This window comes from Lampetra planeri, chromosome 4 (genome assembly GCF_965212315.1).
Source record: "Lampetra planeri chromosome 4, kcLamPlan1.2.h2, whole genome shotgun sequence".
Taxonomy (NCBI): domain Eukaryota; kingdom Metazoa; phylum Chordata; class Hyperoartia; order Petromyzontiformes; family Petromyzontidae; genus Lampetra; species Lampetra planeri.
The window spans coordinates 25,732,663-25,746,433 of record NC_136110.1 but is presented as its reverse complement, the minus strand read 5'-3'; the positions used below and the strand labels follow the sequence as shown (position 1 = coordinate 25,746,433).

Here is a 13,771-nt window from a genome sequence, read left to right as displayed (position 1 = left end):
GTTCAATGCCTGGTTGGTTGGGGGGGGGTCAAAATAAGCACCACTCTGTGGGTAAGTCAACAGCGGTCGTTCTATGGATAGACTCGCCCCTGCCATGGGAATGAGGAATGTCCACCCCCGGCTCAGGGATGAGCATCAATGCTCATTTCAGCAGGAAATGACGTTGACTATATTAAAACGAACAACATTGGCTCGAATTCACTTTGTACGTATGCTGAACTTGTTTCGACGTGGCCAACCGTGCTAATCGTGGCCAACAGTGCTAATCTCTTAATCCATAAAAAATATATAGTTTAGTGATGCCAATAGGGTTGAATAAATGTCATTGCGCACACTTGCTTTTGCCAGCCAAAACACAGAGGCTAAGCCATACCAATGCATCATAATAGAAAATACACCAGTGTGTCAATATCTTAGGGTGTACTGTGACCTTCAGGAGCACAGTTGAACCAATATAGATATCATTAAAGCAAGCCTAAGCAATCAGCCAGGCTGTATAGGTAAGTCTAATGAGCATGGAGGCGCACAAGGCGAGGAATGAGTCATTAAAGGCCTTTTATTCCCATGACTTATGATAATCAGGTGACAAAATCCCGCACGCCTACAAGTTTAGGGTTGACTCATCAAGCAGGTAGTGTCTACCTTGCCGCACGTGCAAATATTGCTGGGGGGGGGGGGGAAACGCCTCCCAACGCCCTATCGGTCGTGGAAGTTGTTTGAATTAACTTCCCCGCGGTGGTCAGATAGGTTTGTTCAAGGAAGCACCCAGCACTGGCTCAGATGTCACTCCCCATCGACGTTAGCCGTGGCTGGGAGTCATCGGGTTCATAGAGCAGTGGGCACTGTGCCACCGTTCCACTCCGTGTACAAACACACAGACTCAAAACAAATACACAAAAATCCACATTCCACGAACATATACACACGAAGTTTAATATTGTCTCCGTTAATAGCAAGCTGTTGTTTTAGATCAAAGAGTGTTCTCACGTGGTTGCCAGCGTACAAATCGTACTGAGACGAAGGACCCCCAGAGAATTAATGAGGTCCAGGTCTCGAAAGCCCGCGCAATGATGTGGTTGCAGGCCGCTAAATTGTAAATCCAGGCCCATACCGAGTCAACGGGGTTCACAACAGAGATCATCGTGTTTTGAAACGTGGGGGGTGGAGACATCCGATAAAAAAAATTCCCACACTCCCCATAGGATTGAAATGGCCTTAAGACAATCCAGCGCAAATGTCCAAAACTAAGAGCCCCCTGCCAGACGCATCCGGGCTATGCGGCAGATTCTGCACTCACAATTAACCCCATAATTTCATAAGACGGTTACAAAATCTTAAATCATTTGATTGAGGTCTTCTGGTAAAAGAGAATCTACAGGTCATTCTCTTGAGAGCACACCTTGCCAGAATGACATTGTATTGCTGCTGGCAAATCGGGCGCCTGCGCATCAGTTTTTCACAAAGGCGACAGCGAGAGGCAGGAGGTGGAGTATAAATAGGGCAGTTGTGCGCAAAGCGCTTTTAAATTACCACTGAGAAAATAAGTGCCTCTCAACCGCTTATTAACAAGATTTTTTTTTTTATAAAATTCCGAGACAATTTCAACTGCTGTCTTTTCAATTACATTATTTTTTTATTCCAGGCTTCGCAAAATTACAGAGTGCTGAATAATTTCCCATTATGATCCTGCTGTGTTTTAATAAAGAATCCAAATAAATATCCATATATTTATATTTAAAAAAGCAGTAAAATCATTCATATTTACGTATAAGACCAATGGTCGTCATAATGTTTCCGTTGAATAATGTTTCATGACAAGGCCAGTATTTCGTGACAAAAAAAATGTGACGGTATTTGTGTTGAGCTCGTTACGTCGGCATAAATACAAAAAATTCAAGACTGCACCTAAAATCAAAGCAAAACAAATGGATGAATGCTATAAACAGCTTTTAGATATTTATACAAAATGTGTGCGATTTGATCAACACAGGATCACGTAAGAGGGCTAGGTTGGGGAAATATTAATTCAACAGTAGATTGACCATAGCTAATGATGATGATGTACATATGAAAGAAAATTTTCATCGGTTCACAAATTTAATGAAAATAAATGTTATGAAAATGTATGAACACACCAGTGACATGTTTAAATCTTAATATCTTGAAAGAGTGCCTGACAAAAAAAGAGCCGACTTGCTAATTCAGCAAAACTAAAATGTCTAATTGTTGCCATCCGTTTATAGAGGGCCATCAGCTCATAAATCTACTTGGCTCCCTGATTAGCATTTTTAATGGCAAATAATCCATATGGTGGTGAAAAACGCGTGCCATTCTCAATATATTAATGCAAGACAGCAGAAAATCGGTTCACAAGCGGGTCCGAGAATGAATTGCATGAATTAAATCTTAAAAGTTGCAGACTGGGTGATGATACATTAGTGTGGGGCAACACATTGAGACCCCTTGCGAGCATTCCATCACAAACCACACGTTCAAATTCATGTATTAGGTAGAGCCCTGTGAGCCATTCGGCTCTTGAATCGGGTGCAACCAGAACAAACAAAATTAACCCGTAAAAACAAAGTTTTTCACTATAAATCCTTTATATGCGTGGCATCGGGGGGGCTAGAGTCCTCTCGTCCTCTGGCTTGAGATGGCTGCCACCTATGGGTCAGATGATTGTCTGGCAGCATTAAACAATTGGTAATTAAATATTTAAAAAAATTCCCTAAACAGTGTAAAATTTTGGGAAAACATTTTCACGAAAATTAATTGTCACGCACAACGAGTCTGTGTGCAAAATGTCAGCTCGATTGGATCACGGGAAGTGGGTTAAAAAACGACCGAAAGATTTGCACGGTCCTAACCAAGCAAGCAAACTTAATAAAAAGGATGTAAAACCAACGTAACCTTGAGCGTGCTGGTTAAATAAACCCTGTCCTCATCTGCTTGCTACAAATATATTTTTTCTAAACAATTCTCTAAACAACTACTGTGTGCCGTCAGGTGTTTACATCCCAGCCAAATTCGTCATAGTTCAATTAGTTTATAACCTTTAAAAAAACAAACCGTTTTGCTTTCTTTTACATCAAAACATTACACGAGGCCGCTGCTCTTTGGCATTTGTGTTAAAATTGGAAAATAAATCATCGTATTTTCTACGGTCACCAAAGAAGGGACAGCCTACTTTGTTCACACACTGCCGTTCAATGTTCAATCTTTAAAATTATATTTCAAAACGAGAGTTTATGAAATACGGAACGATCACCCAATTCAAGGCTAGGTGGGTGACTTAGGCTTGGTGTTTACTTGCGCACACACACACAGAGTATACATCAGCACACTGTTGGGGCAAGTGCTATGGGCGAGTTGCACCGATGAAGGCCGGCATGGTACACGAGGGTGGGTGACCAGCACCACGCCCGACCGTCTCTTGTCTCCCCAGTGGCGGTTTATACACCGAGTCAACCTACAGGAGGCCCAAGGCCAGTGCAGGCAATCATCACCGGTGTTCGTGGCCGTGAACGGGAATCGAACTCGAGTCGCCGGGTTCGGAGCACAGCACAGAAGCGCTTCACCACTGCTCCACCCACTCTCCACAAACACAGCCACATGGGCACACACGAGGTCAAATATCAATACTTTTACATTTGGGAAACAATTGGTGGGTTGTACTGCCGCAGTCTATCAAGCAGACTGACAATGGAAAATTGCCTTCGACTGCCCACACGAGATGAATGTGGGAAACTGCCACTTAAGTTTGGAAACAATTTTAAAGTTCACTCGATAAAGTTTCACGACGTTGATAGGTAGGGTTCAGTAAAAGAATGGACATCCAAAAGATACTCGCTTCCGAGTTCTCGATCGAACAATTCGTCCTATTTGTGAAATACGCCGATTAGCGTTGGTTGAGGATATTATGCATGTTCAGCTTCTTTCGCACCCGATGTAGCCGACCGTGTGAATCTGAGGTGCTGGGGGAAAGAAAATAAACGAAACACAAAAAGCAGTTCTAAATAAATTAATTTTCAAAATAGAGAATGAGCGTTTTCATCACATTTTTGGGCAAACTGTGACCCTATCCATCACCAACAATGGGTAAAATAACCAAAAGGCCATTTTGCCAACACGTGAACTTGGCACAATATTTAAGTATTTTTTTTTTATTTGCACTAATACACACAATTTTTTTGTGAATCGAGACTTCCAAGAAAGGAAAAAAAGGCCGTTCGCAAGCACTGAATGTAACACGACAAATGATCTTAAGGTTGAATTCAAACCCATTTTGTTACAGCACACAGTAGATGACATTCACATCAGGCTACTCGCATGAATCCCACTAGAATCAGGCTTAAGACCGATATTAAAGTCCTCAACACGGGCTGGAGCGAGATATTGCAAGAATACAGTTGGGGAATTGGCTGCTCACTGCTCGATTTCCTTATCTTATTACCAACATTAAAGATGCCTTGGTCGAATGTGGAGACGCCCTTCAACTTTTTAAAGCAATTTATTCTTACACGCTAGTTGGTCGCGTTTATTTAATTTTTTTCCCATTCGCCAACGCGTTGATAACGTTTTAATTTATCTTTACAATTGATATGGCTTCATAAGGCACTGCCCCACGCAGCCTTAGGTTATTGGCGATAACAAATTTACACCTTTTTAACAAGAGTAGAACTTTTGTATTCAGTTACAGCATTGTGTAATTTTATTCAACATTGTTTAAAATAAGCATCGCGACTGGAGCACATTGTTTTGTCATTTCATTTCACTTTGTTTGTGCAGCGCTTGCTGCTATACATTTTTATTTTTGGGTGTTGACTTGGTACGAACTTGGACATCAGTATAACGGACCATCAAACCCTTTGCCATTTTTTTTAAAACAAGTGATGCAATTCTTCCGTAGGAGAAAAAACATTCACAAGTGCAATGTGATTGTTTTTGCCAAATGTCAATGTTCACCGACAGCTCAATGATGATGTAAATTTGTGATGCAACACTTTTCAAAAGTTCATATATTTTTTTCTCCTTGGGACAATGACCATCTGCGCATTAACATGTTTTTGTTGTTGTTTTAGTACCGCGTAGGTTTTTACGGTTGTATAACTCTCGATGCTTTATAGCGCTTGCTGTGTTTTCAGGTTGTGCTGCGTGTTGTTTGGCATGTCCGACGATTCGCTGCTTCTCCGTGAACTGAACACAACCAGAAAATATATTGGAGACCTAATCATATTTTACACTTTATTCATCCCTGCTTGTGGAAAGGTAGTCTTATACAGCACGTCTTGAACGCTATTACTTAAAAAAAAAACTCACACCGAATATTCCACGCTCAGCAATACATTTCATCAACATCAATTATCACACGTGTCACGTGTTGGGTCCAAGGTGAGAATAAACCCAGGGCACGGTGCTCGTACCACTGAGAGAGAGGACATTCTTCGCAAGGGAACATCTAACCTTGTTTTTTTACGTTAACCATATGGGCGAGGTGTAAACAAGGCCAGGGGCCGTTAAATATTAAACGTGATCCCAAAAAGAATAGTTAACTAGCTGCAAGATTTAGTTGTCGTAAAATATTCATGACCTTCAACGGGAGGCCCAAGGCAGATTTTTGCTGACCCAGGACATGGTGCACCACAGAGTTAAAATATATTGCGCTGTGAGAAATAAATGTTACAAAATCCATGGAGGGCTATTTTTAGAAAAGACAATTAGCTCTTTCAGCGAGTTTATCTCTATGATGTGTTTTCAGGTTGTCCACGAGGTACAACTTGAATAAGAACATCGGGCAGCTATACGGCACAATTGCTAAAACCTACATGGGTACTTTCCAAGCTTATACTATTACTTTCTAAACGGTATTTCAAACATCTTGATTCACAGATGTTTAAAATCAAATAAAAAAAATGTGGGGCTATATCACCACTGGTGCTCAAGAACATATAAAAACTGAATAGGAGGTAATGGGCAGGGCTTGGTGTCATTATCCGCATCAAGCTGGGCGTGGCTTTATAGGGGGTTTCCCACCTTCGGGTAGGCGGGGGACATCTGGACGACAGCCATTTACAAAATAGGGCCCCAAGTAATCGACCACCGATAAAGGGGCCGCCGATTACAACCTTGAGTCGATTTCAAACCGGCTTAAATCGGTAGCAGTCATCCGAGCCGCAGCTCAGAGCGACTTTTGGCTGGCCTGCCGTCTGTGCACGAGCTGGGCGATGGGGCGAGCGAGGGCGAGCGGGTTCCTGTGGGCCGCGTGCCGGTCTGCCCCGTCCACCACCACGTGCCGGGCCGCGGGGGCGATGCTGGATACGAGCTGCTGCTGCGCCTGAGTAAACACCTGCACAGCAGCAGCAGCAGCAGTAAAAGTACAGTAGTAAATGCCAGCGATCGATATTGCATGCCTCCCATCTCACCCGACCACTCCGGTCATTGAGTCAGCGGCTCTGAAGCATTCCATAATGGCGGTGAAAGTAAACATGCATAGCGATGCAGTTATTTTTTTTGCTCACGTCCCTGCTGTTGGAAGGGCCTCCACTCGAAGGCAGCTCATGAAAGCATCTCTCTCGAGCGGGTCTTCGGCCTACTCTTCCACACTGGCCATGCATTGTGTAAGAGGTGAGAGATGCCCACACTTTACCCCACCATGCATGTAACTTGCCAATAGACTATAATAATGGTGAGGGAACCTATTTTATACTGCTGGGTGGACAAAGGGTGGATTTGTTAAGAACATTGCCGATGGTTGCAACTGCCGCGCACTGGAGACGAGATTGAATGGGCGACCTCCCGATTTCAAGCCGAGTGCGCTGACCGTTGCCTCAGTGGCAATCTCACCAGAAAGCTTACAAAAAAATTATGAAATGTGAAAGAAGCATTTCTATACACTGGTGCATTTATCCAATGATCCAACCAACAATCTGTACACATCGAGTTTATATTCATAACAAAATAAAAAAAGCCAGAAAACACAGGAGTTATAAGCCGCAAGAAAAAAAAAACACAACACTCTTCATAACAATCAATTCAAATCCCTATCATGTGCGTTCATAAGCATTACCCAATGATTTCCTTTCATTCTCTGGACATTTTAATTCAAGGGTCCTAAGGAAGGAGGGGTCAGGTTTATAGCTTCAGGTTCATGAATAATCTCCTGGAATCATTGCAGAGCTTACAATTATCAATTTTATCACAGCAAAAACATGGTGATCCATTTATAAACACCCCACTGTGATTTCCAATGACCTCTCTTTTCAGTCAAAATGGTGAAAGCAACAGCTCGATATACTTATCTGAGAGGAGCAGAGTGTTAAAATATTGACTTAGGTGTTTGGAGACTTATTATTTCAGTGGGATGATTATGAATGTTATAACTCTGTGCAGTATATTGGGTCACACAAAAACGGAAAGATTTACACTTAAAATGAATACAAATACCTGGCAATGGAATTGGGTGTTTTTTTTTGCTCAATGTCTTATTAGACAAAGGCATGAAAACACGTACACATACAAAGACACAGATCCCCCTCACAGTCTTAACAGATTTTTGGGTCAAGTTCTGTTAGCGAGCACCTATGAAGGCTGGTATGGCACACGAGGGGAGGTGTGGATAGCTAACACCACGCCCGGCCGCCTTTGTCTCCCTGGAAGTCATGTTTACACACCGCACCAGGTACTCATGTGAGCTAGGGGAGGCCCAGGACCGGTTCAGATTTCCGCCGATTACAACCCTGTTATTGGTCGTCGGTGGGAATTGATCTCGGGTTGCCGGGGTTCGTAGCCAGCCTAACCGCTGGCGAAAACCGCTCCCCATACACGCACACATACATACCCGCACACACACTTGTATCAAATAATAACTGTTCCATTGCGAAGCAATGCTGCGTGCTAATGGGCACATAATTACGGTTAAATATCCCAACAATGGGAACAAGTCAGAAGGGGGGGGGGGGGGGGACGAACTTTTGGGTGCAATGGATAATTTCGAACGCAGGGCACTAACCACAAGCATTTGGGGTTTTTCAACCCACAAATTGGGGTTTTTCAACCCACAAATTAGGGTTTTGCAATTGGAACCGTTTCGCCAGTAGACTTTATCATTGTGAATCTGGCCACATAAATGTCCCCTTAACAGCATCCCAACATGTATATACATCATGGCACAGGCCTAGTTGATTTAATTTAAAACACCACGTGCCACCCTCACTGTCTGCAACCGGGCACAGCAACTTATGATGCAAATGGCTCCAAGGAACCAGGTCTGTGTGTGTGTGCTGATGCAGAGTTGTGGCTTAAACTTGTGTTCATCAAGGATGAACAATAAGGGGATGAGATTCGAATTTGCTTTGATGTTTAGTGCGAGCAATGCCCAAGAGCAACATATCAACCGATATGGAACCATGCAACACTGCGTGCACGAATCTTCAAGTAAAATGAAATCAACATAAACAGAAAAAAATAAAATCAACATCGCATTCACAATTTTTTGGATATTAAGAATTTAGCTCAAGTTATGAACACAATTTTTCTTATTTAATATAGTGGTCGGAAGGCTACCACTTGAAAAGCACACAACCTAGCTTTTAAATATACACCAAGAAACTATCCCAATCAACTATCCACTAAATAAGAATATGCATTTAATTAATCTTAAAAGAGAAACACATCAGCATTGCAACTTGAATGCAAACCACATTACGTTGCTAGAAAGTTCGAAACTCCCCAAGCAGAGTCGATGCAAGTGGATGCCAAACTGTGCGCAAGTGCGAGAAGTTGGGCTGCGATTGGTACCAACCTTGTTAACGGTGCCTGGCAGCAGCTCATCGTAGTAATTCCCATTGATCACCGTCACGTTAATGCGGGACGGTAGCGGTTTGAACTGCATGATGTCGCTGACGGAAGAAAAAAGTACAAAATTTACTTGGCAAATTTTGTTTTTATGGACTGGTAAAACCAATTAAGCTGCGCAATTGTTGGTAACACCTCCGTAGGATTTCGTGGTTGCGCTGCACAGCTCTCCAACATGTTTCCGGAGGGGTTTTTATAATCGCGAGTTATTTGGTACGATGTCCAGCGTTTCAGATGCACGTGCCGTGAGCTTCTTAAGGAACCGAACCGAGTTACCGAAAACACATTGGCGAGCCATATGCCTGCGAGCTTGACAGCAAGCTAACAAAATGTCGCGGAAAAATATTACAAAACCACAACATTCATTGCCTCTTGTATAACCAATAGAACATAATCGAGCACAGGTAAGTAGAAAAAAAATAACTGCAGCACTTATCGGTGTTCAGTGTTTTGGTAACAAAGGAAATGCTTGGCATCCATCCATTATTCATTAAATAATTGACAAGCCCCTACAAATCCAGAGAGAAATGGTCAGGCAGGGTACTCATTACCGCAGGCATTGAAGCATATGCCAATTAGGGAAATAAGACTGAGATTCCATGGAAAAAAATTGTAATTAAAATCGGTGCACCAGCCTCCAAATGTGACATTTCACTTAAAAGATGCAGCGATTAACGGTGAATATTTTCTGAAGAAACAAGAAAGGGTTAATTATGTCAACACGACTGCTTAATGTATTCATTTATCAGGAGGAGGACAGTCAATTTGATAGGAAACATCCGGCCGAGCAAACAAGCACACACGTCTACAGGTCTGCAGATGCAGCATTGACATCCAGATATTATAAGGCCACCGATGGAATCAATTCGAGCGCGTTTATTGCTCTTTCGATTTAATTTATTCACGACATACATCGTGCGCCTTTTGTCTCCTATCACAACGAGATGAATGCAACATTTAAAATAATTTGCACACACAGTAACCGGGCACTGGTACGATGTATGAATAAAAGTAAAAAAAAAATCACCAGTTAACGTTAAATATTAACGGTCCAGCTTTAACCTTTTTTTCGTGAAGGACGTGTGCCAATATGAAATGCATTACACACACATACCGCCCTGCCGCCCCCCTCCCCCTGTCCCCAACACCCTGACCAGGAGTAAATATTTGATTGACTGCTCTATGGAATCTATTGCCTTCAGTCCAGAGGGGTTGAGACAATGGATTGTAAATTACAATCTATATTCCCGTGCAGGTGAAATTATTTTCGGGAACACACTTTTCACGGGTGCAGTTATCTTGCATGGGTTTTTCTTGCATTGTTGGAAACTGCATACATATTTAGTTAAGTACTTGCCTCTGCATTAACACAATTAGGATTTCATGTTTGCTCAAAATGTTTCTTTATCCAATTACACCAAGGTGAAACGCCAATTGAATTTGAATGATATATTGCACGCCTTTGTTGATTTTTTTTACCCAAACGCATTAATTTAGGTGGTATCATTGAAAATCAATATGAATCAATTTGAGAGTTATTATTATGTTGACTTTAGCCGCAATTTATTCCTTTCGATCGCAGGTGGCTATCCTAAATTGCGATCAAATCCTAATTGTATTTATGTAGGTGCACTCCTTGGAATTGAAGCAAGCCTTAATATCTCCACGTGACAATATTATACATGTCAATGACACACGCTGCTGTATGTGGATTCCCCCCCCCCACCTACAAATCAAAAAACGAACCCAGTTGTGGTTGAAACCCTTTTGAGGTCAGGCTGCCGTGAGCAGCAAATTTCTTTTGCTTCGTTTTTTTTCTCTCCTCCAAAACAAACCACTCGGCTGTCGATTCCCGGCCAAAGCGATAGTCAATCTGCCACGGGGCGTCTCTCGCTTATCAAATAGAGGGCGGCATGGAATTGCATTACCTATAATGCATTTTATGACAAATGTATTAAAGGGCATTATGGGTAGAAACATTTTCAATACACTGCGCAACTCCACCACTGGAAAAAATTTTACGAAACTGTAGTCATCACAGAATAAAAATTCATGGAATTATTTAAAATTAGATGTTACGGTGGATGTATTGCTACAATGATGCTAAATGTGTCATTCATGAAACAAATATTTTATCAATGGTTTTATTTAATTAGAAATGTTTACTTAACAATGCTTCAGAATATATTTTGTGCAAAAGCTGTTCATCACGTTAAAATGATAATTGGAATTTATTAGATACATTATTATTTACAACCTCTAGTTCACAAACATTAGCAAAATTAAATGTACCAAAATGTGGCCCATTAAACTTGCCAACTCACGCAAATTGTGAAAAAATATTATTTTTTATACCTCCAGGCAGAATAAAATTGATAAAGATAAAATAAGTTCAGTGGTAGGGGAATGAGATAACTCTGTCATGTTTTGCATATCGCCACAATTGTGTCTTTGAAAGCAAACAAATATCAGATCATGTTCCTAACGGATTCACAGTAAAGGGGGGAAAAACAAATCCATGTATTGCCCTTGGCAGAGAAACAAAAAAAGGGGATAAAAGTTTCAAGTTAAAATTAGTTTAGTCACGTGATCAGGATGAGTCTCACTGAAAGAATGACCCTGGGGCATTAGTTGGCAAGTAGAGGGTGATGATTGCCATGTAAAATCCCAATTGAGAGTAATTTGCGGGTACATTTTAGAATGTCAAATTTGGACCATGACGCCACCACACAACGGCCTGCTCTTGTGAAATGTAACGTCCACCGTGAAGCAGACAGCGTGGAGGAATAATAACGGTTGTTGCACCCGCAGCGATAAATCGGGAGGCCGATGGGATTAGAACCCCGAACATCTGCAACGAGCGGTGAATGCGCTACCAGCTTTGGCCTCGTCACCGACCCCCGAAGGCTGTGCAACATTTCCCCACCGCTGCAAGGATTCTGCTACGCACACACCTGTCCCGTATCATCCAGGAGGATGTATTCCATTAGCTCCACCAGGCAGGAGACGCAATACCAAGCCCTGCGGTGTCAAATGCTGCCATCAGAAATGCATAGGGCAGTCGTGAACGTGACACCGAAGAGGATGGCGAGCAGATGTTGAGTATTTTCTATAATCTAGTGTATTGATGCTCATCATTTATAAGCCATGATCTGTCCAGTGCTGGGTGAAGGCCTGTCCAAGCCATTGCCAACCTGCACGGGCACGCGATGCAACAATGTATCTATCTTGCACATGAACTGATCTCATTAATCCATTGCTGTGGTGGCCATCATCTCAGGTCGATTTTCTCCCCAACGGTTGCCACCATCCCTTTTCGTGACGTTTCCTGCAACTTACTATTCTTATGAGTCGGTATGAAGTCTCCCTCCGATCCGCGTTCCTCTCTTTGTATCTTATTGTAATGCCAGTCGCACACTTTGCCTTGTTCATTTGCACTCTCCAACTTCAGTTCGATATTTCACCTAAAGTGCGTCAATATTTTCCATACTTTTTTTAAAATGAATTGTAACCACAATTAAAATTCCTTGTAACCATTCCTCTGTAACTCTCTCCCGGTGGTAGAAAAGGTGGCCATTATTCAAACCTAACGAGTCCTTCCCTTTCTTCCTCACCGAGTGCAACTATATCCCAGTTTATTGCTGCCAATTCTGCTTCCAGCTAAGAAAAAAAAAAATTTGGCACTTGCGTGATAACGAGTGCTACTTGGTGTGCTTTTATTTCCCACCATTAAGGCTGCATCGGAAGAGAAAACAACACTTGACTTCGTTGCGTGTCGACAAAGCGCAGTAGGTGGGCTGCGTTCGAATTAAACCATAAAGTAAAGCAGTATTACCCCACCACATTTGGCCAACTCACCTGACTTGAGCCAAGCTTTCGTTAACGAGGAAGTGCTCCTCCACGGCCGCGCTCATGTGTGGCGGACTGCACAGCAGGAACTTCTGTCGGGGGGAGGGTGGGGAACGGGGGATTGGAACGGTTATCCGACCGCGATTGAGTGTGTGTCCGCTTCTCGCCATGTGCGACTCGCCGACTGACTGCCCCCCCGCAGCACGACCTCGGAGGGGCTGGCGCATCTGTCAATGTCACTTCGCAAGTGAAAAAGTTGCACCGCTTGCGAAGGACATCTTCCTCGCGACTTTTTATGAGTACGTAGAAATGGCAAATGTGTCATGTTCTTTTTATAAATATGATTACACATATATACATATGTTGAACTTTTTTCGTCCCGTGCGTAGCCAACCACGCTGATCGGATAAAAATGTGATTATATATATTTTATATTATACGTATGATTTCATATTATACATATCATTTTACTCTAAATGTACAGATAGCGCCCTGCAATTACTTCCTCACGCTACTGCTCGCGGAAGGGCCTATATCTGAGGGAGCTCTAAAGAGCCTCTCTAAGAGGGTATATGGCCAACTCTTCCACACTGATTGTAATGTAAAGGGAAGAATATCCTCAAAACGGAGTTAACAAGTGAAATAAATATATTGGCTCGCCATTTATCGCTTCATTATCAGAAATGCCATCGCATACATTTCTCAAAATATAATCCTTAGGAAATCTATGAGCAATATGTAACCATGGACAAGTAGTCCATTTCAAAACATCTCCCATGTGTGCTGCACAAAACTCTCCGTTGGCTCACTACACACACTCGTATGGACATTGCAGCTGACACTGTTTGGCTGACGTAGGAGCTCGGGAATTAGTTAACCAATATTTAATATGCAGGCAACACATCTGTTCCCAGAGTACTCTGCAAACGTGAAAAAAGGTGTCAACATTTTCTGGCTCGCACCACTGCCAAAAACGAGAGGCATCACAGAGCTCTTTCAAGGGCACTCAGGCAACTGTGCAGGTTTACCCATGGACAGGTTAAATGTGAATACAATTCTATTCTATTCC

The 13,771-nt window shown here is 42.4% G+C and overlaps 1 protein-coding gene across 1 annotated transcript in view; it reads right to left on the bottom strand.

Moving 5' to 3' along the window:
* Window positions 1-5,230: 5,230 nt before the first annotated feature.
* LOC144717861 (uncharacterized) overlaps window positions 5,231-13,771 on the bottom strand; it is a 35,872-nt gene continuing 27,331 nt past the window's right edge. Inside the window, exons 10-12 of the mRNA XM_078593584.1 lie at window positions 12,712-12,794; window positions 8,801-8,897; window positions 5,231-6,346 (exon numbers count right to left, since the gene is read on the bottom strand). Coding sequence (XP_078449710.1) covers window positions 6,179-6,346; window positions 8,801-8,897; window positions 12,712-12,794 — 348 coding nt within the window. The 3' untranslated portion in view covers window positions 5,231-6,178. The remainder of the gene's footprint in view (window positions 6,347-8,800; window positions 8,898-12,711; window positions 12,795-13,771) is intronic.